Below are 27,468 nucleotides of genomic sequence, written 5' to 3'. Positions count from 1 at the left end.
CAAGTCATTCATCACACTTTCTACACCTCAATTCTTTTTTTTTAAATATAGTTTTTATTGATTTCAGAGAGGAAGAGAAGGAGAGAGAGAGAAACAGCAATGATGAGAGAGAATCACTAACTGGTTGCCTCCTGCACGCCCCCTACTGGGGATGGAGCCAGCAACCCGGGCACGTGCCCTGACTGGGAACCAAACTGTAATCTCCTGGTTCATAGGTTGATGCTCACCCACTGAGCCAGCTAGGCTCCCCCTCAATTCTTTTTATAAGTTGAGGTGTAAAATTGACAATTAACCTTATATTAGTTTCAGGTGTACAACATGATTCAGTGTTTGTACATATTGTGAAATATGCTCGCTCTTTAATCTGCAAAATGGGTACCTTCTGTTTCCTTGATTGCAGCCCTATCGACAGTGGACAGATAATTTGATAATGCATGTGCTAAATATTTAATTCCTTGAAAATTAAACATAAACTCAAGCTGAAGCTTCTCTGGATACCCATTTTAAATGCATTTTTAGCAGGTTTGGAAGCACCCCACTCCCAGTGTTTATACTTTGTTGCATATACTACCACAATTTTAATTTTGAAGTGGATAAAAAACAAACAAACTTCTCTCTCCTTTTTTTTGCACAAAAAATGTAATTAATATAAAAGGCATTTGGCCCGGCTGGCATGGCTCAGTGGTTGAGTGTAAACCTATGAACCAGGAGGTCACAGTTTGATTCCCGGTCAGGGCACATGCCCGGATTTCGGGCTCGATCCCCAGTGTGGGGTGTGCGGGAGGCAGCGGATCAATGATTCTCTCTCATCACTGATGTTTCTCTCTCTCTCCCCCTCTCCCTTCCTTTCTGAAATCAATAAAAATATATTAAATATAACTGAGTGGTCAGATTATTATGATCTCTGAGCGCATAATAATCTGGCCACTCAGTGTATATCCTATATAATAAAAGGCTAATATGCAAATTGTCCCCTCGACCAGGAGTTCGACCAGCAGGCAGGCCGGCCAACCACCCATGTCCCCTCCCTCTGGCCAGGCTGGCCGGACCCCACCCATGCACGAATTCATGTACTGGGCCTCTAATACACACACACACACACACACACACACACACACACACACACACACTGAGTGGCCAGATTATTATGCATTCAGAGATCATAATAATCTGGCCACTCAGTGTATGTATGTGTGTGTGTATGTATATATGTATGTGTATGTGTATATATATGTGTGTGTGTGTGTGTGTGTATATATATATATATATATATATATATATATATATATATATATGGCATTTGTTCCTAACAGCTATTCTTCTACTTAATGGTATATTCCTAATGCAGTTTTCAGTTAAAGGCAAATACGTTAGATTTCAATAAATTGTTATGTTAGATAACAATGTTAGATAACAAATACGTTAGATAACAATAACCAAAGAGTCTGCTTTTTAATTAAAACAAAATTAAAGATGGATATACTTAAAAATACTTGAAAGGATACACACCAAAATGTTATCCATGGTTATCTTTGAATGGTGTAATAACAGATGTGGACGAAAGGGGCCACATGCTGACCTGACAAGTTCGGGGGAGGCCTGCACGGTGGTCTTGAAACTCAGAGACCTAAAGTAACCACAAAGGATCGTCTGAAATGAAACTTTAACTAAAAGCAGTTATGGTGGGTAGTTACGTCCTAGGCTGGTATCTTCACTGACAAGGTCAACCTTTACCTTAACTGAGCCTATCTGTCTTTTTGCATCTATAATAACAGACCCTTGAAATGTCTGGGTAACTTGTAACTTCCCTTTTTCTGGACACCTTGGGGCACAACCTAATGTGGTGGTCGCCAGGACAGATACCACAAATTCCTTCATTTATCATGTTAATTGTTCCTGCACCCACCTAAGTATGTGTCCATCATTTTACTTTATATCCAATCCCAGGGGTTTCCCCGATTTGCTTTCTCCCGCCTCTCTAGTCTATCACCAATGGATTTCATGTAACCCACCTACATCCCTTCCTTTGATTGCAATGTATAAATACAGATGTAACCTGCCATTCTCCGGAGCATTATCTCATTTCGTTGAGGTTCTGCTTCCCGGCATATGTCGACAGTTTGGCTCAAATAAACTCACAAAAATTCTTTACAGGTTTGAATGTTTTTATGGTAACACAGGTGACTTAAAGATCATTTAAGAATATCTGCATCCTATAATTTTCTATAATTTATATGAATTACCTGTGCAAAAATACATTTAAAGCAAACAACAAAGAGTCAAATATTCGTCTACTGAGTAAAACACTGCTATTTGAAGATGTACTGTGTAACTATTTTTTAATTAAATGGTTTGTAGTTAGAGAAAGAACAAATACTACCAAGGAGTCTTCATGCTAGTTCAACTCAGGTCACAAGGATGGTTTAAAAACAAACACAAACACTGAGTTAGTATAAAAAATACCACACTTTAACATTTCTGAGTATTAAGTGACAGTAACATTGGCAAACAGAAGGCAACTAGTAAGTATTTGTAGATTCTCAAACTGAATGAATTTGCCAAATAAAAATGACAAATGCACCTATATGTAACCACTTTATAACAAACAAGTATGAATTATTTCACAGGTCCTTTTAACAAATAGTATTCCACCCTGAAGACAACAGTTTTTTAGCCTTTAGCAAAAGATTGCTTTCAAAGTACTTTAAGGCACTAACATCGATGCATACATACCATATTTTCAACACAATGAAACATAATAAAAAGTATTCGGAAGGAGAGAAGTATATAAAATAAGATCACCTTTATAACCTAGGAAATGCATAGTAATTTAACCAATAAATTAGAATCTGCAAAATTAGAAATGTACTTCTATCTACTAACCCTAACAATGATTTCCATGAAACTGACAATAGTTTTGAAATGACGTTAGGTCAAATTATATTCCACACCTAATGTGCTTCATCGCCAGGTTGCCGTCCCTTAACAAATCCAGCTTCTGTTTTCTAAAATCAACATGCTTTGAATATTCTCCACATTTAATTAACAACTTTAGAATGTGAAACTCTCAGGTAAAAAGCTTTATCAGATGACTCTCATTTTAGAAAACCTCCGAGAATATTATCCACATTAGTGAACGTTTTTCCAGTTACAAAAATGAAGGTTTACTGCTGGTGATGGGTCTTTCCCGATAGAAACTTCCCACTGGGGTGTATTCTACATGGACACACAAGAAAACCCCCTGGGTGTCTCCCGGTTAAAGAATTATAAATGGGAGCATCCACGAAGGAGGCTTTTCTATAGGTACAAGACAAATATTTTCAAGAGGCCCTTTATAGAAATATATGGAGAATCACATAATGACTATAATCATGCAAGTAAAAATTGTAAAATGCTTCATGATAGGCCTCTATGAAACATTTTCTTACCTATTCTTGAACATATATTAATAACCACCTCATGTTATTTTATATCTGAAAGAGAAGTTCATTGAGGTTACTGTCCCCTCATTATTGTAAAGAATGCCATTGTGTCACTGGAGGGCTCTGCCACAGCTGTCAACATTACTGACAATATTTATTTTCTATTGCATATCTGTTCGTTTCTGAGAGCAAATAACAAAAAGAGAAGGGTTTCCTTGGTCCTCCCTCCCTTCCCAGTAAAAGGACAGGTCTCTACCAGGTAGAGGCTGGGAAAAGAAAGCATTCTTCAAATGTTCCTCCAACAGAAGATGTAGTAGCTTATAAAACAGGCCACCTAGTTCTAAGGGTACTTCCCTTCCGTTATTCCTGAGCCTTTGATAAAAACCTCATTTAAACGTTCCAGCCTTATCTCAGCTGTGCTCGCAGAAGACGACGTATAGGTTTATGGCATGGTTAGTTCAGAGTTAAAGGGGAACAGTCTAAGAACAAACGGTGGGGGACAAAGATAAAACGGAGAGGACCCCCCATTTCAGTGGAGGGTCTCCCACTGTCCATGGCGCCCATGAGGCTTTATTTTCTTAGGGGGACGCTTCGGTGCAGGATTTCCTGCCATCGCATACCTAAGAATCGAATGAGATAGAAAATGCAGAGGTCTGGGACTCACCCCAGATCCGATGAGTCAGAATGTGTGTGGTAAGCGGCAGGAGCAGGCCTTTTGAAAAGCTTCCCAAGGGATTCTCACCCTAAGGCGTGAGAATCTCGGCAAATCACTGCTTTATCAGAACGGCTTTCGGGGGCCCACAAGGTCAACACTGTGTTCATGATCGTACCGAGACGCTATGTGTTTTGTTCATTTTCTCATGAACGTGCAGTAGCATTTACCGGAGGCCACATGATGTGTGATATCACAACAGATTGACCGTGGAAGCAGACATGCGACGCCATCTGTCTCTTTAAGGCGGGCAGGAAAGACATCTGCAAAAAATGGGATACAATGCCACTTTTCTCACGAAACCTTAATTTTGAGTGTTTCGGAAAATAGACATTTTTCATAGAAGTGTTTATATTTACGTGTTTATTATTTTTAAATGAATAAATATGTGTAACTTGTAATTTTTAACATATTGATAACCCACATCAACAAAAGGTCTTGAGGTCAAACCGTTTCAGACCTGCTCCTTCCAGCAGACGCCCCATGTCCTGTGAACCTGACTGCTGACGGGCACGGCTGCTCAGTTCCTTGGCACACTCGGTGTACTAGTGTATTTCACTTTAAGTATGATTCAACAGATCCTTAGCAAAAAGGCTTCCTAAACCTATTTCTGGGCAAGGGGATGCAATCGGACAGTGGATATTGAAGTCTGACTCGTTTTCAAGTCTAAAAAACAAGGCAAGTCTTCCTTGGTGACATGAGAAGGTAATAAATAACCCTTGAATGTATACACAGGTTGACTCTAATGTATGGAATAGAAAACCATACATTACGTAAGGCATTTAAAAAATATTAATTAGCAATGTGACAACACAACATTGGATTCTAAGTAAGCAGTCTCAAATGAGTGACATACTGCGAATTGTTAGCTAAGAATAAGTCCCTAATTTTTGAAAGAAAATAAAATAGGGGGTGAACTGAGGTTCCTGGAGAGAACATAGTTTTTAAAAAAAATTATACTTCTCACCTGGCCGGCCTGGCTTAGTGGTTGAGCATCGACCTGTGAACCAGGAGGTCACGGTTCCATTCCTGGTCAGGGCACATGCCCAGGTTGCGGGCTTAATCCCCAGTGTGGGGCATGCAGGAGGCAGCCAATCAATGATTCTCTCTCATCATTGATGTTTCTCACTCTCTTTTCCTCTCTGAAATCAATAAAAATATATTTAAAAAATTATACTTCTCAGCAATGTAGAAATGTGAGTAGACAGATTAATCCTGACATTATACTAAGCTACATGATTTTATTCTTACATGAAAAGACTAGATACTATTGCCAAGTTAATATCTGAGTGTCTCTTGCCTTAGAGAATGCAGACTGAGAGCACTTTGAGGTTTAGGCAGAGCTGTGGTGGAGGCAGCTCCTTGTAGCATTTGACTGGATCTCAGGTATAAAATAAGGACACTGATGCTTTTAACCTGCCGTGTGCAATTTTCAATGTATTGCTATTTAAAAATTCTGAGCCAAGCTAACCTTTTAATAAATCACTGCTGTTTGGGAATGATGTTTAAATGAGTGATGCTGTGAGCATGTTTGCTAATTTATAGCACATTAAGATACTGAATGATATATCTTATGTTGAATAATTGGTATTTGAAGAGAAGTATATGTTTCTGAGTCGCCTTTGGGAGACAGGGCACTGAATATAGTTTCCTCATATTTCCTCTCCTGATTTGTACATCCTTGTCTTCCCATCGGAAGGGAGGTCAATAGGTCTCGAACCAAAAGTTCAGCGAACCTGACTTCCCCCCACTTCGGTTTGCATGCGCACTTACAAACCATCGCTTCCCTGCAAACTTTCCGCTTAGTGTGTCAAAGGTCAATGTTATGAGAGTTCTCTGAAAGGTTCCGTGGTTTTGTGGAGTCTCTGAATGACGACGGCGTTCTGTAAGTCCGCTTCTTCCAGCGTGAGTGCTTCGTCCAGCAACCTGAGGTAGGGGAGCGCCGTGGCCAGGGAAAAGGGAGGACTTCTCTGAGATCCTTGGTACTTTTCGATGAAGTCTTTGATGTGGCTTATCCTGTAAAAGGGCACCAACTATTAGTGCAGTTTTATGGACATGTGAACGAGCCAATTTAAAAGTAGTGACTTGTGAAGATACCCGGCTGTGTGAATACATGGAACGCTCAAAGGATAATGATAGAGCTGTTCACTGGGGCTATCTCTTAGGGGTGGACCCTTGGTGACAGTAGGAAACTGCTATTCATCATCTTAGATGTGGCAAGGGTATTATGGTTATTTTATTTTTTACTATGGTTACATTTTTAAAGAGTACTTATCTATTAGAGATACATACTGAAGTATTTACCTATGAAACTATATGAAGCCTGGGATTTGCTGAGAAATAGTTCAGTGGAAACTAAGTGATAGGTCATTCTGTTCTCTTTGCCTTTGTGTATTTCTCTAAGTTTCTATAATAGAACGTTTACATATCTACACACCTAGCTCCGAATGGATCAGACAGACAGGCATAGGTTTCTTTTAAATACCAGGTCATGCTGTGCTTCAAATCCGATTAGGAAAGTCCTTCACTCAGTGCAGGGAGAATCGACGTTGGAATAATGCACATGCAGTAAAATAATCATTGCAATCTTGAAGGCAGCTCAGAGTTATGTTCACCTACGCACGTATGTGTATTTAGAGAGGGAGAGCGCATGTGCAGTTCATCAAAACTAAGATGCCATTGATTTTAAGACACATCATTTTATGTGTAACCAAAAAAAATCCAGATTATGACAAAGTGTTTTCTTAACACTTAGAATTCTTTTTAATATTTATTGAAAGAGCACTTTTAACTTAATTTCATACAAACATTTACCAAGTCACTCATGGGCTTCCATTATGTAAGTACAATGAAATGGCTGAGTCATTCCTAATGAACACTAGTCACACTCGGATCCGGGACATGTTTTTCCACGTAATACCCATCCTGGGAACCACCAGGTGTGTTGGTGATACAGAATTTCTTTTAAGAAGTGTTTTGCCCTGTCTCTGGGATGCTTTTTGTTCACCTGATCCTTGCTTTGCATGCTCTGAGGCAGATCCTAAGGCAAAGACAGTTGTGACATGATTGCCATGTGGCCAACAATGGATGCATCCCCATTTCAGAGGCGCTGAACGTAAAAAAATGTGCAACTCAGACTTAATGAAATATGGCATATCATGAAAGACAAAATTCTCCCAGTCAATTCACTAAAATTCAAAAATGCCACTCGATTAAACCTGTGCAGGTTACGAAAAAAGTCTAGGATGTGGTCCTGTTTATATTTTTGGATACCAAATATTAGATAACTAATGGCTAAAGCTTATGGAAAACAATATAAATATATAAAGTAAGAAAAACAGTAAAGATTAAAGGAACTCGCCCTAGCCGGTTTGGCTCAGTGGACAGAGCGTTGGTCTGCGGACTGAAGGGTCCCAGGTTCAATTATGGTCAAGGGCACATGCCCAGGTTAAAAAAACAAAACAAAAAACAAATGTATACTGTGATCTCTATAATCACATTAAGATAATAAAGAAATGCATTGAATAGAAGAAATTAAAATTAAAATTAGAAAAAAAATCAGCCAAATAATGAAATGAAAAACTCACCTATGAGACATGTTAAATTTCTGAACAATCCTTTTCCCACTGGCTAACCAGATCTGTATATTAGTGATGGGTTCCAGGTTGTTTAGTGGGACAGTGGACAAATTATTTTTCTTCTCAACTTCAATACTTTTTGTTTTAGAAATAATTTTTGGTGTGACACTAAAAAAATCCAAACAATAAAATCAGATGCATGTTAGCACACAGATATATATGTCATTCATTTTCACCAAATGCACACTATTATTCTGTTAAAAAGTAGATCCAATGGTATAAAAATTATTTTCAGCATTCTGAAAATCACATCTGGATATTTTTATATGTGTGCATGAATGTGTATACACCTTACCAATCTTGATAGTTAACATATGAGAATTCATAAAAATAAAAGTGATCCCACATCTAACCTCTTTGCATATTCTGCTATAAGGCATAGATATACAGAAGACTGCAGCCCTAGCCGGTTTGGCTCAGTGGATAGAGCGTTGGCCTGTGGACCAAAGGGTCCCGGGTTCGATTCCAGCAAGGGCACGTACCTTGGTTGCAGGCTCCTCCCCAGCCCGGACCCTAGTTGGGGTCCGTGCTGGAGGCAACCAATCGATGTGTTTCTCTAAACACATAGATGTTTCTCTGTCTTTCCCTCTCTCTTCCACTTTCCTTAAAAAAAATCAATGGGAGATACCTTCGGGTGAGGATAAAACAAAACAAAAAAAAAAACAACTGCAAAATCTGAAAATAATTAAAGGTGTGTGTTTTTTTAATTTCAGAGAGAAGAAAGGAGAGAGAGAGAAAGTTAGAAACATTAATGATGAGAGAGAATCACTGATTGGCTGCCTCTTTCATGCCCCTACTGGGGATTGAGCCCGCAATCCGCGCATGTGCTCTGACCAGGAATCGAACCCTGAGCTCCTGGTTCATGGGTTGACACTCAACCACTGAGCCACACCAACTGGGCATAATTAAAGGTTTTGATACTATAAACATCTGAAAGGAAATGACTGCCACTGCATCTTTTTATATATTTATTACTTGATGTAATGAAGCTTATTTTCTTTTTTTAATTTTTTAAAATATATTTTTATTGATTTCAGATCAGAAGGGAGAGAGAGATAGAAACATCCATGATGAGAGAGAATCATTGATCGGCTGCCTGCTTCACACCCCCTACTGGGGATTGAGCCCGCAACCGGGCATGTGCCCTTGACCGGAATCGAACCCGGGACCCTTCAGTCCGCAGGCTGACGCTCTATCCACTCAGCCAAACTGGCTAGGACATAAAGCTTATTTTCATTAACAACAAAAATAAATAAATAGAGGTTTTAATACTGCTAACTTTATCAGACATTTTTCATTTTTATTACCTCAAAACTCAGATATTGATTACAGTACAATGTTGAAAGCAGTGGTACGTGTAAAATGGAACCCCATATTCAAAAGCTAGGATATGCACGCTCACTTCAATGGCAAAGGTCAAGGGGTGGATGTAAGGGAGAAAAGAAACGACTCATCCATCCAATTTTGCCTAGTGTCCTCAATAAGCCATACCCTTTTGATTTGATGAAACCGAACAAGCCTCCAAGATTTTTTCACACTAAGGTAAATACGACTTAGAGGAGTCCTCACAAGAGCTAACATAAAAAGTTTCATTCGCCCTAGGTGAAGTGGCTTAGTTGGTTGAGCATCGTCCCGTGCACCGAAAGGTTGCTAGTTCAATTCCCATTCAGGGCACGTACTAGTACCTGGGTTGTGGGTCTGATCCCCAAAGGCAATTGATCGATGTTTCTATGTTTCTTTCTCACATTGATGTTTCACTTACTCTCCCTCTCTTTCTGTCTCTCTCTCTCTCTCTCTCTCTCTCTGCATGTCCTTGGGTGAGGATTAATAAAAAATTCCATTTGCAATAGGAGAAATGATAAGCTCCATATCTGTGGTCTCTCTGGTAAAATAATGATGGGCTGAATGTTAGTCCAGCCTCTGCTACGAAAAGCACAGATCGTGAGCCCACTCACCTTCCCAGTCGGTGACCCCGTCCTGAGAAGGGCTGGAACACAGGCTTCGTTGCCACACATACTTCATGTTTCTTATCTTCAACTTTAACATCCACCTCCTCCTTATCAAATGTTCCCTGTAATTCCAAAGGCAATTCCCTGGGAAAGGAAAGAAACAAAGTGCCCACACTCACCATGTGCATTTTCTTTTTCTAAAAAACATACTCTACATGCAAAAGGAAGTGAAAAATATCCTATATAATAAAAGCCTAATATGCGAAGTGTCTGGTCATCCAGTCGTCCTTTCAACCAATCGAAGTGTAATAGGCAAATGATATGCTAAGGCCGCTTGCTATGATGTGCACTGACCATTAGGGGGCAGACGCTCAACGCAAGAGCTGTCCCCAGCCCGCAGGCCCCAGGCCAGCCAAGGCAAGTGCCAGCCGGAGCCCCTCCTCACCCCCGCCCTTCCCAATTGCCCTGCCAGTCACCCCACAGATCGGCCCTGATCGCTGGCCAGGCCTAGGGACTCTACCCGTGCACAAATTTCGTGCACTGGGCCTCTAGTATAGAAATAAGAGATATGTCATCTTCACAATAAAAATGAATGCAGTTAAAATAAGTTAAATAATACAAATACTAAAAACCAGGAATAATACCACTGAATTATTGTTTAGAGTACAAATTCATGAACAGCTTGAGTCATTCGCCATGCCATGGCAGCACCAAGAATGGTACTAAAGTCATTAGATATTTGATGACCATATGCTGCTAAGTTTAAGCAATTTGATAATTTTTATAGGTGTCTGAATAGGGCTATAAATATACTAGAAAAATCAAGCTATCATTTCAAATTTTAAATGAAAATATGGATTTACTCTGGGGATGACAAATAAAATATGAAACATGTCAGAATTTATTTATTTTTTTTAATTTCAGAGAGGAAGGGAGAAGGAGAGAGAGGTAGAAACATCAATGATGAGAGAGAATCACTGATTGGCTGCCTCCTGCACGCCCCCTACTGGGGATCGAGCCCTCAACCCAGGCATGTGTCCTTGACCGAATCGAACCTGGGACCCTTCAGTCCGCAGGCCGACGCTCTATACATTGAGCCAAACCAGCTAGGGCTGCAAACTGCTTTTTTAAAGCAATATACCACAGAACTCTTCTCATGTTAGCATACAGATATATATGTCATTCAGACTTGTATTCAAATATATAAAACACTCTCACAATTCAACAAAATGCAAGTAACCCAATTTTAAAAACAGGCAAAGAGAAAAATGGACAAAGGATTTGAATAGACATTTTGTTGAAAGAAGATATACACATGGTTAATACGTACATGAAAAAATGCCCAGCATCGCTGGTCATCAGGGAAATGGAAATCAAAAACATAGTAAGATACCACTTCATACCCACTAGGATAACAGTGATTAAAAAAAGTGACACTAATAAGTGTTCACAGGGCTGTGACAAATTGGAACTCTCATACACTGTTGGTGGGAATGTAAAATGGTGCAGTCACTTTGGAATACAGTTTGGTAGTTCTTCATAAAGTTAAACACAGAGTTAAAAACAATTCTGCTCCTAGACCTGAGAGGATTGAAAACATATGTCCACACAAAAACTTGCTACATAAAATGCTACAGGAATGTTCATAATGGCATTATTCGCAGTGGCCAAAATGTGGAAATGACCCAATGTTTACCCACCGATAAATGGGTAAACTAAATGGGATACCTATGCAATGGAAATCACAATTCAGAGACTATAAAGGTATTTAAACATGAATATTAAATGTAACAACTAGGATGTGGTATTAGGTAATTCTTGGCAAAGTGAATTAGTTTAAATCAGATTTTGATTGATCAAAATTCAAAACTCCTACACTTTTTTCAAAATTATAGCTGTGGCTCTCTTAAGAAAACCCATCCTATGAAAATATGAATTTCTAAAAGTACCTGTGAATGTGTAGGGATGTGTAAACAGCCGTTAAAAACCATCCTTCCAAAGGAAACATGCCTAAACTGTCCTTCTCTTTACAAAGGTTGCTTACCCTTTTTTGATGGAATTCAGAAACTGCTGACTTGCACCGTCTGAATAACTTCTGAAATCATCATTGACCGTGAATCCATTTTTCCATAATTTTATATTTATATCTACCTGCAAAGCAGGAAGAAACAAAATGCATCATGTTAATTAAAAAATATGATATGCCTGTATATTGTAAAATGCCTTATTGTGTACTGCGCATTTTGTCACACAATATTAAAAAGATGTGCACTGAACGACTGGGATTTAATAAAATGTATCATTTCTACGACTTCTTCAAGAACATTCTTAATTGAAACCAGCGTTCATTTTCCCCCTGCAAGTGCAAGCAAAGAAGACAGTAATTACTACTACAGTTTGGAGCCACTGCCTTGATTCCTTCCTTTTTTTTTTTTTTTAAATATATTTTATTGATTTTTTACAGAGAGGAAGGGAGAGGGATAGAGAGTTAGAAACATCGATGAGAGAGAAACATCGATCAGCTGCCTCCTGCATACCCCCTACTGGGGATGTGCCCGCAACCAAGGTACATGCCCTTGACCGGAATCGAACCTGGGACCCTTCAGTCCACAGGCCGATGCTCTATCCACTGAGCCAAACCGGTTAGGGCTTGATTCCTTCTAAGGTGCCAGTAGCTTTACTACCCACCATCGATTTTGCAGGATCAGTGCAAGGTCAACACGATGACCAGGTAAATAACATCTCACTGTTGTTATTACACAGTTTTGACCCCATGGACCCTGTAAAAGGTCCATATGTGGAGAAAAGGAGAAAAAAAAGTCCTAGGCCTTTACCTGTTTCTTCTGTTCAGTGGGAGACAAGCATCTGGCACCAACCTTCTGGGCTTCCTCAAAAAGGCTGTCGACAAAATGCTCACAAGTTGTTTGTCGATTGTCACTAAGAGGTTGGTTGTCAGGTCCTGTTTCACAAACCCTATAGACACAACAAAGAAAAGTAAGCATGGTTAACTACTAGTTCTCTAAAAATTTACCTAAGTTATTCTAGTTAAGGGATCCTGACCTGAGATGCTACTTCCACGTCCGCAGTCTAGACCCTCTTCTAAGTTAACATGTAGGTGACCTTGGGAAGTCATTAACCCTTTTTGGCCCAGAGCAGGGTTTTCTCAAGTTGAGTCTATTGACATTTGGGGAGAGGTAATTCTTTGTTGTGCAGGCTGTCCTATGTATTCCAGGATGTTCAGCAGCATCCGTGGCCTTGACCCATTAGATGTCAGTAGCATGCATGCTTTTCCACCCCAAAGTGTTATAACAACCAAAAACATCTGTGGGGCGGGAGTTGGGGGATAAATTTCACCAGGATGATGCTCTAACCCAGTGGTTGGCAAACTGCGACTCGAGAGCCACATGCGGCTCTTTGGCCCCTTGAGTTTTTAGCAAAGGCCAGCTTAGGAGTACCCTAATTAAGTTAATAACAATGTACCTACCTACATAGTTTAAGTTTAAAAAATTTGGCTCTCAAAAGAAATTTCAATCGTTGTACTGTTGTTATTTGGCTCTGTTGACTGATGAGTTTGCCGACCGCTGCTCTAACCGACTGACCTACCCAGGCAGGGCATTACCTTACCAACTTCCAAATATGCAATACAGTATTAGTAACTATAGTCACTATAGTACATTACACCCCTATGATTTATTTATTTTATACCTGGAAATATGTACCTTTTGAACCCCTTCACCCATTTTGTTCACTTCCATATACTGGATTTCATTCTATATTTATATTATACTAGTGGCCTGGTGCACGAAATTCGTGCACGGGGGGTGGGGGAGGTCCCTCAGCCGGCCTGCGCCCTCTACAATCTGGGACCCCTCAGGGGATGTCCGACTGCTGATTTAGGGATCGGGCCTAAATCGGCAATCGGACATCCCTCTCGCAATCCAAGACCGCTGGCTCCTAACCGCTCACCTGCCTGCCTATCTGATCACCCCTAACCACTCTGCTTGCCAGCCTGCTCACCCCCAACTGCCCCCCCCTGCCTGCTCACCCCCAATTGCCCCCCCCGCCAGCCTGATCACCCCCAACTGCCCTCCCCTCCTGGCCTGATCGCCCCTAACTGCCTCTGCCTCGGCCCTGCCACCAGGGCTTTGTCTGGAAGGACGTCCGGAAGGTCTCCCGGTCTAATTAGCATATTATACTTTTATTAGTATAGACAGAAAATATTACCTAAGATTTGTTTGATAGAAAAAATATTCCTGACAAATCTTTTTTGAATTCATATATTAGATTCATAATGTTCTGAGATATATCTTCTCAGATTCAATAAGTAATCAACACTTTTTATAGCTTTTAGACTGTGCCAGGAACTATAGATACCTTTATCCACATTTTATAGAGAAGGAAAATGAGTCACAGAGAGGTTAACGTTCATGTCGGAGGTTACACAACTCGTAAGTGGCAGAAACAGAATGTGAACAGAATGTTAACCCTTTGCACTCGCTTGCTTTTTTCTCGATTCCTTTATTCTACACGGGATTTAATTTTTTAAATACCCCAGATTTTACAAAGCACGGCAGTAGAATAAAAAACTAGAGTTTCTTTTCATACAAACTTATTTATTTGGATTTTTTTATATTTCAAATTATTGATACATTCAATACAATTTGACATACGAGCTGCTACCGATGCTAACCATGTTGAGTCACACTTGACATCCAAGTGCAAAAGGTTAATGTCTTCCAAGTCTATGCTACTACTATGATATGCTATAAAGCCTCTCTTAATAGCGAACAGCTATTGTGCATTTATTAATACACTAGAGGCCTGGTGCACAAATTAGTGCAGGGTGGGGTCCGTCCAGCCCGCCCCCTGATCGGGGTGAGGGGGCCGGCCGGGGGTGGGGCCAGCCGGGGGGAGGGGCTGTGTGCGGTTGGCTGGCTGGCCCTACCCCCTGGTCGAAATCCCAGTTGAGGGGACAATTTGCATATTAGCCTTTATTATATAGGAGGATGTTAGGAACCATTCTAAGTGCTTTACATGTGTTAACTCATTCAATTCTCACAAGATCTAAAAGGCCCCAGTGAATAGATAATGAAACAGCTTAAGCCAGTGGTCAGCAAACTGCGGCTCGCGAGCCACATGCGGCTCTTTGGCCCCTTGAGTTTTCAGCAAAGGCCAGCTTAGGAGTACCCTAATTAAGTTAATAACAATGTGCCTACCTATATAGTTTAAGTTTAAAAAAATTGGCTCCCAAAAGAAATTTCAATCGTTGTACTGTTGATATTTGGCTCTGCTGACTAATGAGTTTGCCGACCACTGGCTTAAGCAATTTGCCCAAGATCACAAAGCTATTGGGAGGTGAAGCTGGGAACAGAAGCCAGGTCACCAATGTCTGCACTCTTAATCACTGTGCTAGATTGTCTCTCAAAATAGCCATAATTATATTGCTATCAAATTGCTGACACTCCGGGCAATATTTTTAATTTAAATACATTCTTTATACTCTTCTAGGAAATTCTATATCTACTCTTTTTAAAAAAATATATTTTTTTTATTGACTTCAGAGAGGAAGGGAGAGAGAGATAGAAAGATCAATGATGAGAGAGAATCACTGATCAGCCGCCTCCTGGACGCCCCCTACTGGGGATTGAGCCTGCAACCCGGGCATGTGCCCTTGACTGGAATCGAACCTGGGGCCTTTCAGTCCGCAGGCCGACGCTCTATCCACCGAGCCAAACCAGCTAGGGCTCTATATCTACTCTTAAGACACTCCATATTATCATAAAGTATTAATTATGCCTTTTCCAAGGCAACAATATGATACTTCTTATTAAAAAATAATCACACCCTAAGATGATTTCTCACAATACTAATGTAGTAAATGTTGTGAATGTAGTAAAAATCACTGAATTGAATACTTTAAGTGCATAAATTATATGGCATGTGAATTAGGTCTCAATAAAGCTGTTAAAAAAAAAAAAAAGTCCCAAGCTAATTTTAGTCTTTTAAATCGTTCATTCATTTTATTTCCGTGTAGAAAAGAGTTAGCCCCGTGGGCCTCACTGCTAGCCTTGGAAAGGCCTGCTTGCTTTCCTTCGGAGAGTCTGAAATGTGAGTAGGTGACTAGCCCCCAATAAAATGCCTCGGCTGGTGTTCAGTGACCTTTCTCGGTAGATAGCGTTTCACACGGGCTGTCCTAACTTATTACCGGGAGAATGAAGTACGTCCCAGGTGACCCACAGGCGAGGACTCTTGGAAGCCGGTGCCTGGTTTCCCCTGGACTTTGCCCCATGTGCTCTCTCCCCTTTGCTGATTTTGCTTTTCACCCGTCCACTGTCATAAATCACAGTATGATTATAAACCGGGGGGTGGGCTTAGAGAACCCTGACACAACCTTAAGATTATACAGTTGGTCTCAAATATAAATAAAACAATAAACACTCTCGTCAAAAAAATAACAGATGTTGGTTTGGTACAGAAGCATTTTCAAAATATGTGCAAGTGTGAAACAAATGCTTGTCTGTCTCACGTGAACTACGAGTGAAAGAAATGTACCTCGAGGATTTAAAACAAAGAGCGTAACACAAGATATAGTTCACCTCCATAAACGAGAATAAAGTAGTCTATATTAACAGCCATACATTTTGCATTTACCATGTATTGAGTACCTTCTATATTGCGAATACTATGCTAAGTGCTTTATATAGGCTATCTAATTCTCCCCCAAATCTTTCAGGTACCTAGGTGCAGCCCCAGTTCATATGTTTTTGCAAAAATGTATTTTTTTTATTGTTGACAGTATTACAGATGTCCCCCATTCCTCCCCACTTTGCTTTCCTCCACCCAGCCCCTACCCCACCCCAGGCCTTCACCACACTGTTGTCTGTGTCCATGGGCTATATAGATGAGATATTGAAGCTCAACTAATCTATCTGAGAAGTAGTATAAGAAAGAGATGGATTCAAACCCAGGTTTATCTGACTCCAAAGCCATTATGTTTCCACTGTGACTCCATCACAAGAGGCTAACGAAGCAAAGTTACTGGAATTCCTCATTTATATGACAGACGTAATATGCAGAGAGAAAATTTTAACATTTTTTCTCTACCAAAAAAGAATGTGCTTATTTCACTTAAATTCTTAAAAATACTTTTTGGCAATTGTCCTAACAACGTTTTGGGTTTTTTTAAATTAGTAACAAGAAGATCTAGTGACTTCACTAAAATCCATTCAATGCAGTGATGGTAAAAAAAAAAAAAAAGTTGCTTTAAAATATACTACTATTAGGTATTTAACTGAGATAATCATAATGAACACTTACTATCACAGTCAGTGAAATGCAGTAAAAATAGGAAAAGAAACTAACAAAGGCATTACTAACAAAGAAACTTCATAGATCGAATTAACTTACCATTCTTTTATACTTTCAAGATTATCTACTTCTTTCATTCTCTTCTGCCTTACTGTAAAGGTAAAAGGAAACAAAAGTTAAAGTTATGAGATTAGCGGTTTTAATAAATTAATCCATAGCATTTTAAATTGCATGCATTCATATTCTCTCACATAAGTTACTATGTGTCCCAAAGTAACACTTAACAAGTCACCAAACTCAAAGCTCTCACTAGGATACATAGTAAAATTATTGTTTCAAATTACTTGAAACAATTCCTGTGTGGTGTTGCCACCTACTTGATAGTCAATTCAAATTGTTAATATGTTTCTTAAGTGTGTAAAATATTTAAATAGTTTCATATAAATATTGTTCCAGAGAAATCCTGCTTCCATCCTTGCCCCTCCCACCTTGTCCTCTCCTTCCCAGTTTATGGGTAACCTTATTTTCCCCCCTAATATAAACAAGTATCTATATTCACGTCCATCTCTTCTTTAGATAAAGTGGTAGCACACCAATGAGCTATGTGAAGTCAAACACAGACAATAGTTATGAACTGCCTGCCTATTGCAAAATTCAAGTTCTCAGTTGTCAAAATTTAAGTTAGGGAAAATCAGGTCTGTTTTATCTAATCTGGAATGTCTGGTTATTTAACTAAAAAAAACAAAACACAAACAAAAACACAATCTTTTTTTCCCCTCTGATCTATTTTATTTCATTTTATTGTTTAAAGTATTACAAATAGTAGTACATATGTCTCCTACACAATCAAACTGATCATGGAGAGAAAGAAAAAAGAAATCAATGACTTTTTGATGTTTTAAAATTAAGTAAGCTTGCCCTGACCAGCCTGCAGAGTAAAGGGTCCCAGGTTCGATTCCGGTCAAGGGCATGTACCTTGGTTTTGGGCACATCCCCAGTAGGGGATATGCAGGAGGCAGCTGATGGATGTTTCTCTCTCATTGATGTTTCTAATTCTCTATCCCTCTCCCTTCCTCTCTGTAAAAAACAAAAAAAAAAAAAAAATTCAATAAAATATATTTTAAAAAATAAATAAAAAATTAAGTAAGCTTTAAAAATACTGGATTGCAATGCTTTAATAAACCTATATAAGTTAGTTTCAATTCATGACTATGCTTTTAAAAAGTTTATATTAGCCCTGGCCGGTGTGGCTCAGTGGATAGAGCGTCGGCCTGCGGACTGAAGGGTCCCAGGTTCGATTCCCGTCAAGGGCATGTACCTTGGTTGCGGGCACATCCCCAGTAGGGGGTGTGCAGGAGGCAGCTGATCGATGTTTCTCTCTCATCGATGTTTCTAACTCTCTATCCCTCTCCCTTCCTCTCTGTAAAAAAATTAATAAAAAGTTTATATTAAAAAAAGTTTATATTAGGGAAAAACTAAATTATAACTTCTATTTACATGTGCTTAAAACAATATAGTTAAGCCTGGCCAGCATGGCTCAGTGGTTGAACATTGACCTATGAACCAGGAGGTCAGGGTTCCATTCCTGGTCAGAGCACATGCCTGGGTTGCAGGCTCCATCCCCAGGAGGGGGCGTGTGGGAGGCAGATCAATGATTCTCTTTCATCACTAATGTTTCTATATCTCTCCCTCTCCCTTCCTATTTGAAATCAATAAAAATATATTTAAAAGAAAAACAATATAGTTAAAATATGTTATTATTAGGTCATGACAGATTTTTTTATGATATCAAGATCCCAGAGACTACACTACAGATTTAAAATGAAAAACACGTTACCCAAAAAGGAGACATACAAATCAAGTTAGATTTCTACAATGCATTAAAAATAGTTCAACTCTCAAATAGGTGGTATCAAATAAGAATATGTTTCTTAAATTCTCTCTAGGGAGTACGTATACAAAAGGCAAGTACAGCACTGCTATTTAAAAATGTAAATTTTAAGCCTTGGCCGGGTGTGGTTAGGAAGAGAGTCGTCCCATACACTGAAAGGTTCCTGTGTCATTCCTTCTCAGGGCACACATCTAGGTTTTGGGTTTGATCCCTGGTCTGGGTGTGTATGGGAGGCAACCAATCAATGTTTCTCTCTTCCCCCTCTCCCTTCCTCTCTCTCAAAAAAAAAAAAAAATCAATGGGAAATATCCTTGGGTGAGGATTTTTTATTTTTATTTTTGTTAATCCTCACCTGGGGATATTTTTCCATTGATTTTTAGAGAGAGTGGAAGAGAGGGAAAGACAGAGAGACACATCGATGTGAGAGAAACACAAAGATTGGTTTGCCTCCTGCACATGCCCTGACCAGAGCCCGGGCCAGGGAGGAGCCTGCAACCAAGGTACGTGCCCTTGACCAGAATTGAACCCAGGACCCTTTGGTCTGAAGGTCAACGCTCTATCCACTGAGCCAAACAGTCTAGGCGCAGGATTTTTTTTTTAAAGTAAGTTTTAAGTATATTTATTTATTAAATAATCCTGTCTGGAGGATATTTTTTCCATTGATTTTCAGAGACTGGAAGGGAGGGATGGAGCGGGGAGAAAGAGGGAGGAAAAGAGAGAAAGAGGGAGGAAGGAAGAAAGAGAGATTGGTTGCCTCCCACATGCACCCCAACTGCAGCTGGGGATCCAACCTGCAACCCAAGCACATGCCCTTGACCAGGAATCGAACCCAAGATCCTTCGGTGCATGGGCTGGCTCTCTAACCACTGAGCCACACAGGCCAGGGCAATTTTAAGTATATTTAAATAGAAAGCAGACATCAGTCATAGCCACTAAAGGCCCACCAGGTTCATTCCAAAGCCAAGAGAACAAGAAAGAAAATGGGCACTAGAATAATCTACTGGCCCCTTAAAAGCCTCCGAAGGTTCTGGAGGTGAAGTTAACCTGGGTAATGGGATCCCGGGGGCAGCCTTTCACCAGAGAAAATGAGAGTCTGATTGATCTTGGGTCCTGACTTCCATTCCAGCTTTCCAGTTTGCTTCTGCTAATGGAGCTGGGCCATAACCACAGCCAGTTTGGCTGGAGCACTAATTCCCAGGGAGCCTATGTTTTGCTAAGAATTAGAGTAGAACAGTGGAGTCTGCTCTGGAAAACATCCTATCTTGAAAATTGTTTTAAATACCTTTATTGTTTTCATTATGACTTGAATGTAAACTGATAGTGACTTTATTCCTTAGCCTACTTATGAGAAAATTGTGAGCAGTTCTGAAACACTAGGCAAAACTGAGAGGAAGAAAGGAGGAGGAAATTCTAAAGGCAGAGGAGTAGGAATAGTGTGAAGCCAGGACCCTCAGCAGCATTCCCAGCAATAATTTCAGACTCTAGCTTTTTGACTAGAGGGTAAGGTAGAGTCACTAAAGCCACACTACCTCTTTAAACCGTGTATATGTTACTTTGATAAAACGTTTTAAAAACCAGAAAACAAATTAAAAATATATTCAGAAAACCAGAACTTCATGTGTACTAATGTTTTCTCCTAAGACTTTGTCCTTTAAATCTCATAATTTCTAAAACTATTTAATTGGCTTCCCTTTAAAAATTGCTTCCCTTACAAACATACGTAAAATAGAGGAAAATATAAACACTCATCCCTACCATTCAGATTCAGAAAAAGTTACATTTTTACTTACTTCTTTTTGTTTATTTATTTAAAAAAAATTTTTTTATTGATTCCAGAGAGGAAGGGAGAGAGAGACGAAACATCAATGATGAGAGAGAATCACTGATCAGTTGCCTCCTGTACGCCCCCTACTGGGGATGGAGCCTGGGCATATGCTTCCAACCTGGGACCGAACCATAACCTCCTGGTTCATAGGTCGAGGCTCAAACACTGAGCCATGCCAGCTGGGCTCTTTTTGTTTATTTAAGAAAGAAAACAGAGACACAGTTGAATACTCTTTAATATTTTAAAATATTTAATAGCACTTAATATTTAAATAAAAATATTTAAAATAAAAATATTTAATGCTAGCCGAAACCGGTTTGGCTCAGTGGATAGAGCATCGGCCTGCAGACTGAAAGGTCCCAGGTTCGATTCCGGTCAGGGGCATGTACCTTGGTTGCGGGCACATCCCCAGTGGGGAGTGTGCAGGAGGCAGCTGATCGATGTCTCTCTCTCATCGATGTTTCTAACTCTCTCTCCCTTTCTCTTCATCTCTGTAAAAAATCAATAAAATATATTAAAAAAATATTTAATGCTAAAATATTTATTACATGGTATGTCTTTTTAAAAAAATATGTTTTTATTGTTTTCAGAGAGGGAGAGGGAGAGAAAGGTAGAAACATCAATGATGAGAAAGAATCATTGATCGGCTACTTCCTGCACACCCCCCCCCCCCCCCCCCCCCACTGGGGATGGAGTCCGCAACCCAGGCATGTGCCCTTGACCAGAATCGAACCTGGGACCCTTCAGTCTGCAGGCCGACACTCTACCCACTGAGCCAAACCAGCGAGGGCTACATGGTATGTTTTAAATATGTGCATCTTATTGTATATTAATTATATCTAAGTAAAGTTTTAAAAATATTAAAAATGTATATTCAGCAACTACTGTATACCAGGCATTATTCTGGGTGCTTGGGACACATCCTGAACAAAACTGACACATTACATTTTAGTGGTGCCGTTTGCTTTTTGCATTGACAGTTTTCCAACATTCTTTTCAACTACTCTAAAATAACCCCTTAGTTTAGATATGATCCTTATTGTATCATAAACATAACATAGTCATCCCCTTCTTGGCTCACAATGTAACTATCCTTTAGGCATTGAAATCCTAATTACCCTTCCAAGCCCCAACCCAAGGTCCACTTCTACCATAAAGGTGAAATAATAAACCCAGTTAGCACTCCTCTCCTAAAGCATTGAGATTTGGGGCATTTAAATCATATTGGTCTGATCTTGGTTACTATTGTTTCTGTTCTGTCTTTTAGTATCCCTACAGGATCCGAGATCCTTGAGGTCCGGTATCATGAGGTACACATTTCCTGTTTCTTCCACAGTGCACAGCAAGGGCAAAGCCAAGTTACCATCCTGAAAGTGTTGTCCTCTAGCAAATCACTACTACTAGTAATCACTTCCTAGTTCTAGGCCACGGATACAGTGTTTTGCTTGTTTTATGACAGCCGAAGAGAATGAAGAGTCCTTGGTTTCAAATGGACTTGTACTAGGATACTGGCTACATAATTTCTGAACCATGTAAAATTTATTTGTATCCACTGAGTGAGCTGCCACAATTATCACAGTCATATAACGCCAATGAACCTAATGCATGTTCTGTACAGTTAGAGAATAAAAGAGCCATCTGGCAAATTCCGAAGTTTCCAGCATGAAGTGGGCCTCAGAATGGACAGATGAACAATTTCTTCATTTTGCTTCAGTTTCCTTCTAATTAGTACCACCACCATCTTACATTTGTACTGTATATCACAGTTTACCAAACACCTTCCCAAATATTATCCCACTTAACTCCCAACAACTGCAGTGATAAAATCAGCCAGGAGACAGAGTACACTGAGCTTTTTGGAACATATCCACTAAAAAGAAAATCTGGTCAAAATAGATTTAGTGCTCTGACCAGTGTGGCTCAGTTGGTTGGAGTGTTGTCCTGTACACCAAAAGGTTGTGGTTTTGATTCCTGGTAAGGGCACATACCTAGGTTTCAGGCTCGATCCCTGGTTAGGGTGCCTAGGGGAGGCAACCCATCAGTGTTTCTCTCTCACATTGATGTTTCTCTCTCTCACTTTCGCTTCTTCTCTCTCTAAAATCAATAAACATATCCTCGGGTGAGGATTAACAACAACAACAAAGCAAACACACACACACACACACACACACACACACACACATACAAACAAAAACAAAACCAAACCAGGTAATACAGGCTATATTTTCAAAAGCTAAAAATTTGTATCAAGGTATTATACCATTGGGTATGCTATCTTTACGTAGAAGCCGAAGTTTCTCCTTAAGGATAAAGCCATTCCTGGAATTAAACACGAGGGAAAAGAAATCCCTGGGTCACATTTCCACGTGCAGTTCCTTCACTTAGTTCTTCTGTGGAATAGAATTAGGCCTATGAGCGCAAATTATGGTAGCACCAGAATCAGCCACTTTAAGACAGTATATATATTTTTAAAATATATTTTATTGATTTATTACAGAGAGGAAGGGAGAGGGATAGAAAGCCAGAAACATCGATGAGAGAGAAACATCGATCAGCTGCCTCCTGCACACCCCCCACTGAGGATGTGCCCACAACCAAGGTACATGCCCTTGACCGGAATCGAACCTGGGACCCTTCAGTCCGCAGGCCGATGCTCTATCCACTGAGCCAAACCGGTTAGGGCAAGACAGTATATTTTATTAATTCTAGTTTACTATTAAGTAAGGAAAAAATGAAACCTTTTGGAAAGTTTCAACTTAACTGCCTGTAATCCGTGCGAAAAAAGAAAATACATTTGTGTCTTCTGGAAAGAATTGCTAATGCATGAGGTACATGCTCCCAAGGACCCAAGTGACGGTGACAAAAGTAGTTTGGATGAGAAAATCCTGAGGGAAAGGTTGACACTTCGGCAGAGATGGTCAGGGTCACCTTGTCAGCCATCCTTTGACACCTAGCCATTCTCACTCCCGGGCTCCTGAAATGTTAGCTACCTTGCAAAACCCATCTCAAACACAGCCTCCTTTAGAGAATCTGCCATGATTTCTCCGAAAGGTATGCATACAGGTTTTCTAACACAGCCAGGAGAGACCGGTCGGTAACTTAGAATTTGCCTCATCGTCACAGCCACCACCATCCGCTCTAGCTGGTTTCCTCACATCCGCTCATGTCCCCATCCAATGTGATTTCCACACAAATGTCAGGGTGACCTTTCTGACTAAGACACAAATTTAATTGTGGGACTTCCCTCCTTAAAACCCTTCAAAGACCTCCCATTGCTCTTTGAATACGGTCCAAATCCTCTGAATAACACTGCAGGGGCGTTCACTGTATGGTTCTCGCACTACATTTGAGTGCCTTGAAAAGTTCTCCATAAAAGTTTAAAAAAAAAAAAAAAGAAAAAAAAATTGGTTGCAAATCCTTAACCTTGCTTCAGCAGCCCCACAAGATCTCTCTGGCCCCAACCACATCCTCCTTCGCTTTCTACATTCAACCCAACGGCTTCGACCTTTCAGTTCCCCAGCTCTTCCCAAGCCTCAGTGGAACCCATTTCCTATGCCTGGACCTTTTCTTCGCGCCTTTGGGAGTCACCTTCACCCATTCCTACTCACCCATACCTCCGCTTGAGGATGACTTTCTTAGGAAATCCTTAACTAATTTTCCTGGCTGAGATAAGGGCCCCCCCGCAACTCCTTACTTGCTCTCACCACAGCCTACATTCTTCCTTTTTTTAGTCTCTAAGTTTGCTGGCATTTACAATGACAATGTTTCCCAAATGGCAATGTAAGTCCCTTTTTAAAGGCGGAATCTAGAATGGTTGCCATCACGTTGCTAACTGTGAATGGCACCAGACGGAACCTGTGAAGTTAGACTTCCGGTGCTTGAGTTTGGCCGAGAAAGAATTTAGGATGTCGCAGAGGTAACAGGAGTGAGCTAGCTGGGCTGCACGGACTCAGAAAAACAAGTTATGGAGGCAAAAGAAGAGCCCTTCAGACTTAGGAGAAAGCAAGCAAGGGGGAAGGAAAGGTGCAGGCGTGTCAGGGAGTGCGAGTGGGAGGGAGTCCACACTGAGGTGTGTGGGGACTGTCTGGGCCCCTCATCTCAGGGGATCTTATCAGCTTCCCAAAGTTGGGGGTCTTAGGGGGAGTCTCAGGGGAGCAGCTCAATAGAATATGCATCAGCTTCCCAGGTGTGTTCTTTCGTGGTGCGGGTCTCTGTGATCGGTCGGCACTAGGGTAGGAGGTCATTAGCCATTGCAGCTGGTCCTGATGTCAGCCCTGGTCCTGATGTCAGCCCTGGTCCTGATGTCAGCCCTGGCATGGCTTCCTCTGGTTTTGCTGCTTTTCTGGGCCTGGGGCTGAAACACAACTGAGGCCTAAATGTTATCTCTAGTTTGACCAAAACTCTGTCTCTGGGGTCAGCAGACCCGAGTCTTTGTTCCTACGATGATTGGATGCAGGCCAGGACCTCATTGCCCTGGAGACTGCATGCTTAAGAGGGTGGTAGCACAAGGGCTCGGGTGGGAGTGTCCTGGGGCTGTTCTCCAGCCCCCTTGTTCTTCCTCTACGGGGGTCTGCCACGTGACTAGAGACTTGACAGAGGAGGAAGGTCAACTCGGGACAAGTCCCACCCTGCAATACTTGTTTTCCCGGTTGCTAGGCACCCAGGGCTTTCTAACCAGGTGACCTTCTGTACCTGGCCTAGGGTTCCCACTCTGCTCAGGTCTGTCTAACTGCCTACTTACTATATCAAAACCATTTGCATTCAGCACACAGTAGGTACTAAAAAATGTGAATGACAAATTATTAAGTAATAAACATTAAGTATGAAGTAATTAAAGTATGCATGTAAAGTATTTACCACACTGCAGGTCTAGGAGTCAGTGGTCAGTAAGTAGTAGTGTCTGTTAACACTGTAGTCTGTCTGTATCATTATTATTTGTGTTTAATCACTTTCTCCATCCTGCACACAATTCTCACTCCTCTTTGGATTCCACCAGTGCCTAGCATTAACGTTACTGCTTTTACATGGATGCTCAGTCCTCATTGAATTAAACTGCATTTTTGAGTCACTGAGACTTTCAGCATATTTACATAGAAGACACAACACCAATTTTTTAAAGTTTGTCCCATTTAAAACGAAACTATAATTTAAAAACTTATAAAGACTCCCCAAACATGCTTGAGCCATGGCTACGGAATAAGGAAGTTGGTGTTCACGTCCCTTACAATCACACTTTACAGTTCCGCGTGGACATCAATACAGGCTACAAGCTTCCCCTCTGTATTTTCAACGATCTCGAATTACCTTCGGCGGAGCCAACCCTCACCAGCACCCCGAGAAGCAATAAACTGCGAGTGAAAAGAAACACAGACACGCAGAAAAGAGAAAATTAAGTGTGAACACCGCGAACACCAAACCTGCAAAATGAAGTGGGTTGTGGGAGACGGGGAGTGAAGTTAACTAAGACACGTCCACCCCAGACAGACATGCTTGGCTTTCTGCGCTGTGCTCTTTATTTTTATTTCTTGCAGCGCTCGCCTTTGGAAATAGGGCGTTTGGACAGCCTCTAACTCCAAGTTTCTGAGCGTCTTCGGAACGAGAAAACCTACCGCCGTGCCTGCCTTCCCGGAGCTCGCACTCAGGAAGCCGGCAGCCCGCAGCCGAGAGCCCCGCTCACCTGGGCCGGGCCGGGCCGGGCAGGGGTCTCGCCCCGCCGCCGCCCGAGGGCGCCCTTTCGGGATCGCAGACGCGGGGTCCGAGACCGAGCGGGAACCGGGTTCGCCGAGACAAAGACGAGCGCGGCGGCACGGCGGGACCCAACGACGGCCCCCTCCCCCGCCCCGCCCGGCCCGGCACACGTCGGCGCCAGCCCGGCAGCCAGCGGACCGCCCAGCCCCGCTCCCCGCCGAACGCGCCGCGGCCCCAGGACACTCACCTCCGGGCGTGGCCGCTGGAGGGGGACCCGCCGCGCTGTCCCCTCCCGGCCTCGTCCTCAATCCGCTCAGGCCCGCGGGCGCCGCCGCCGCCGGACGGGAGCCCCCCCACCCCCCCCAAAACCGGAGCACCGCAGCTCCCCAGACCCGACCGGGCTCGCGGCCGCGCCCCTGGGACCCAGCCCGCCTCCCTCCGCCACCGCCGCGGGCGCGCGCCCTGGCCGCCTCTGCGCAGCCCCGAGAGCGCGCGGGGGCGGGGCTGGCGGCGGCGGCGGCGGCGGCGTCTGGCCTCCGCGTTACCTCTCCGTGGCCGCCACCTGCTTCCTGCCGCCGGCCCCGCTGCCAGATGCCTCTTCGCCCCGCGCGGAAGCAGCGGGGGGCTAGGTGTGCGCTCCCCTGAGAACCCCGCATCTCCTGCTCGCCGTCCCCCTTCAGCCTTTGATGGAATCCGGGGAGAGAATGCCCTGCATGCTGACAATGTTGAACTTGAACCTGAACCCCGAGATTCTGGAGAGCGACGGTTAAAGACATCTCTCCACCTCGCTGTGCTCCTGAAAGGGTGGACAGCGAGGAGCCACCTTCCCCGTGTGACTCAGAGGTGACTGAATGGATGCCCCTTGTGGTACCTAGGACAAGGTCAGCCACAGACCCTTCAGATTCCCATTTTTTTTGCCCCAGACATGATTAGCTGAACTGATTGTACTTACTGACCAACGCGGACAAAATACCAGCTATCCTGACATGACCAAACTTTTGTTAAGCTTCCCCCCTTCCTCCAGCCCCCCTAAAC

The 27,468-nt window shown here is 41.8% G+C and overlaps 1 protein-coding gene across 3 annotated transcripts; it reads right to left on the bottom strand.

Moving 5' to 3' along the window:
- Nucleotides 1-2,322: 2,322 nt before the first annotated feature.
- UBXN2A (UBX domain protein 2A) lies at nucleotides 2,323-26,848 on the bottom strand. Of its 3 annotated transcripts, XR_008558476.1 has the most exons (8): nucleotides 26,681-26,848; nucleotides 17,129-17,180; nucleotides 12,556-12,694; nucleotides 11,766-11,872; nucleotides 9,728-9,865; nucleotides 7,722-7,880; nucleotides 5,908-6,150; nucleotides 2,323-4,397 (listed from the first exon to the last, which is right to left on the bottom strand). XR_008558476.1 is itself a non-coding variant. In XM_054727973.1 (7 exons), exons 2-7 carry the CDS (start codon nucleotides 17,164-17,166, stop codon nucleotides 5,958-5,960), a joined length of 774 nt encoding a protein of 257 aa, XP_054583948.1. In that variant the 5' UTR covers nucleotides 17,167-17,180; nucleotides 26,681-26,848; the 3' UTR covers nucleotides 2,323-5,957. The 3 variants fall into 3 exon arrangements, 2 of the variants coding, with proteins under 2 accessions (XP_054583948.1, XP_054583949.1); XM_054727973.1 differs by having other exon boundaries at nucleotides 2,323-6,150; XM_054727974.1 differs by lacking the exons at nucleotides 2,323-4,397; nucleotides 5,908-6,150 and adding an exon at nucleotides 6,880-7,243 and having other exon boundaries at nucleotides 26,681-26,847.
- Between the last annotated feature and the right edge of the window lie 620 nt (nucleotides 26,849-27,468).

This window comes from Eptesicus fuscus, chromosome 16 (genome assembly GCF_027574615.1).
Source record: "Eptesicus fuscus isolate TK198812 chromosome 16, DD_ASM_mEF_20220401, whole genome shotgun sequence".
Classification (NCBI taxonomy): Eukaryota; Metazoa; Chordata; class Mammalia; order Chiroptera; family Vespertilionidae; genus Eptesicus; species Eptesicus fuscus.
This window is presented reverse-complemented; position numbering and strand designations above follow the sequence as displayed.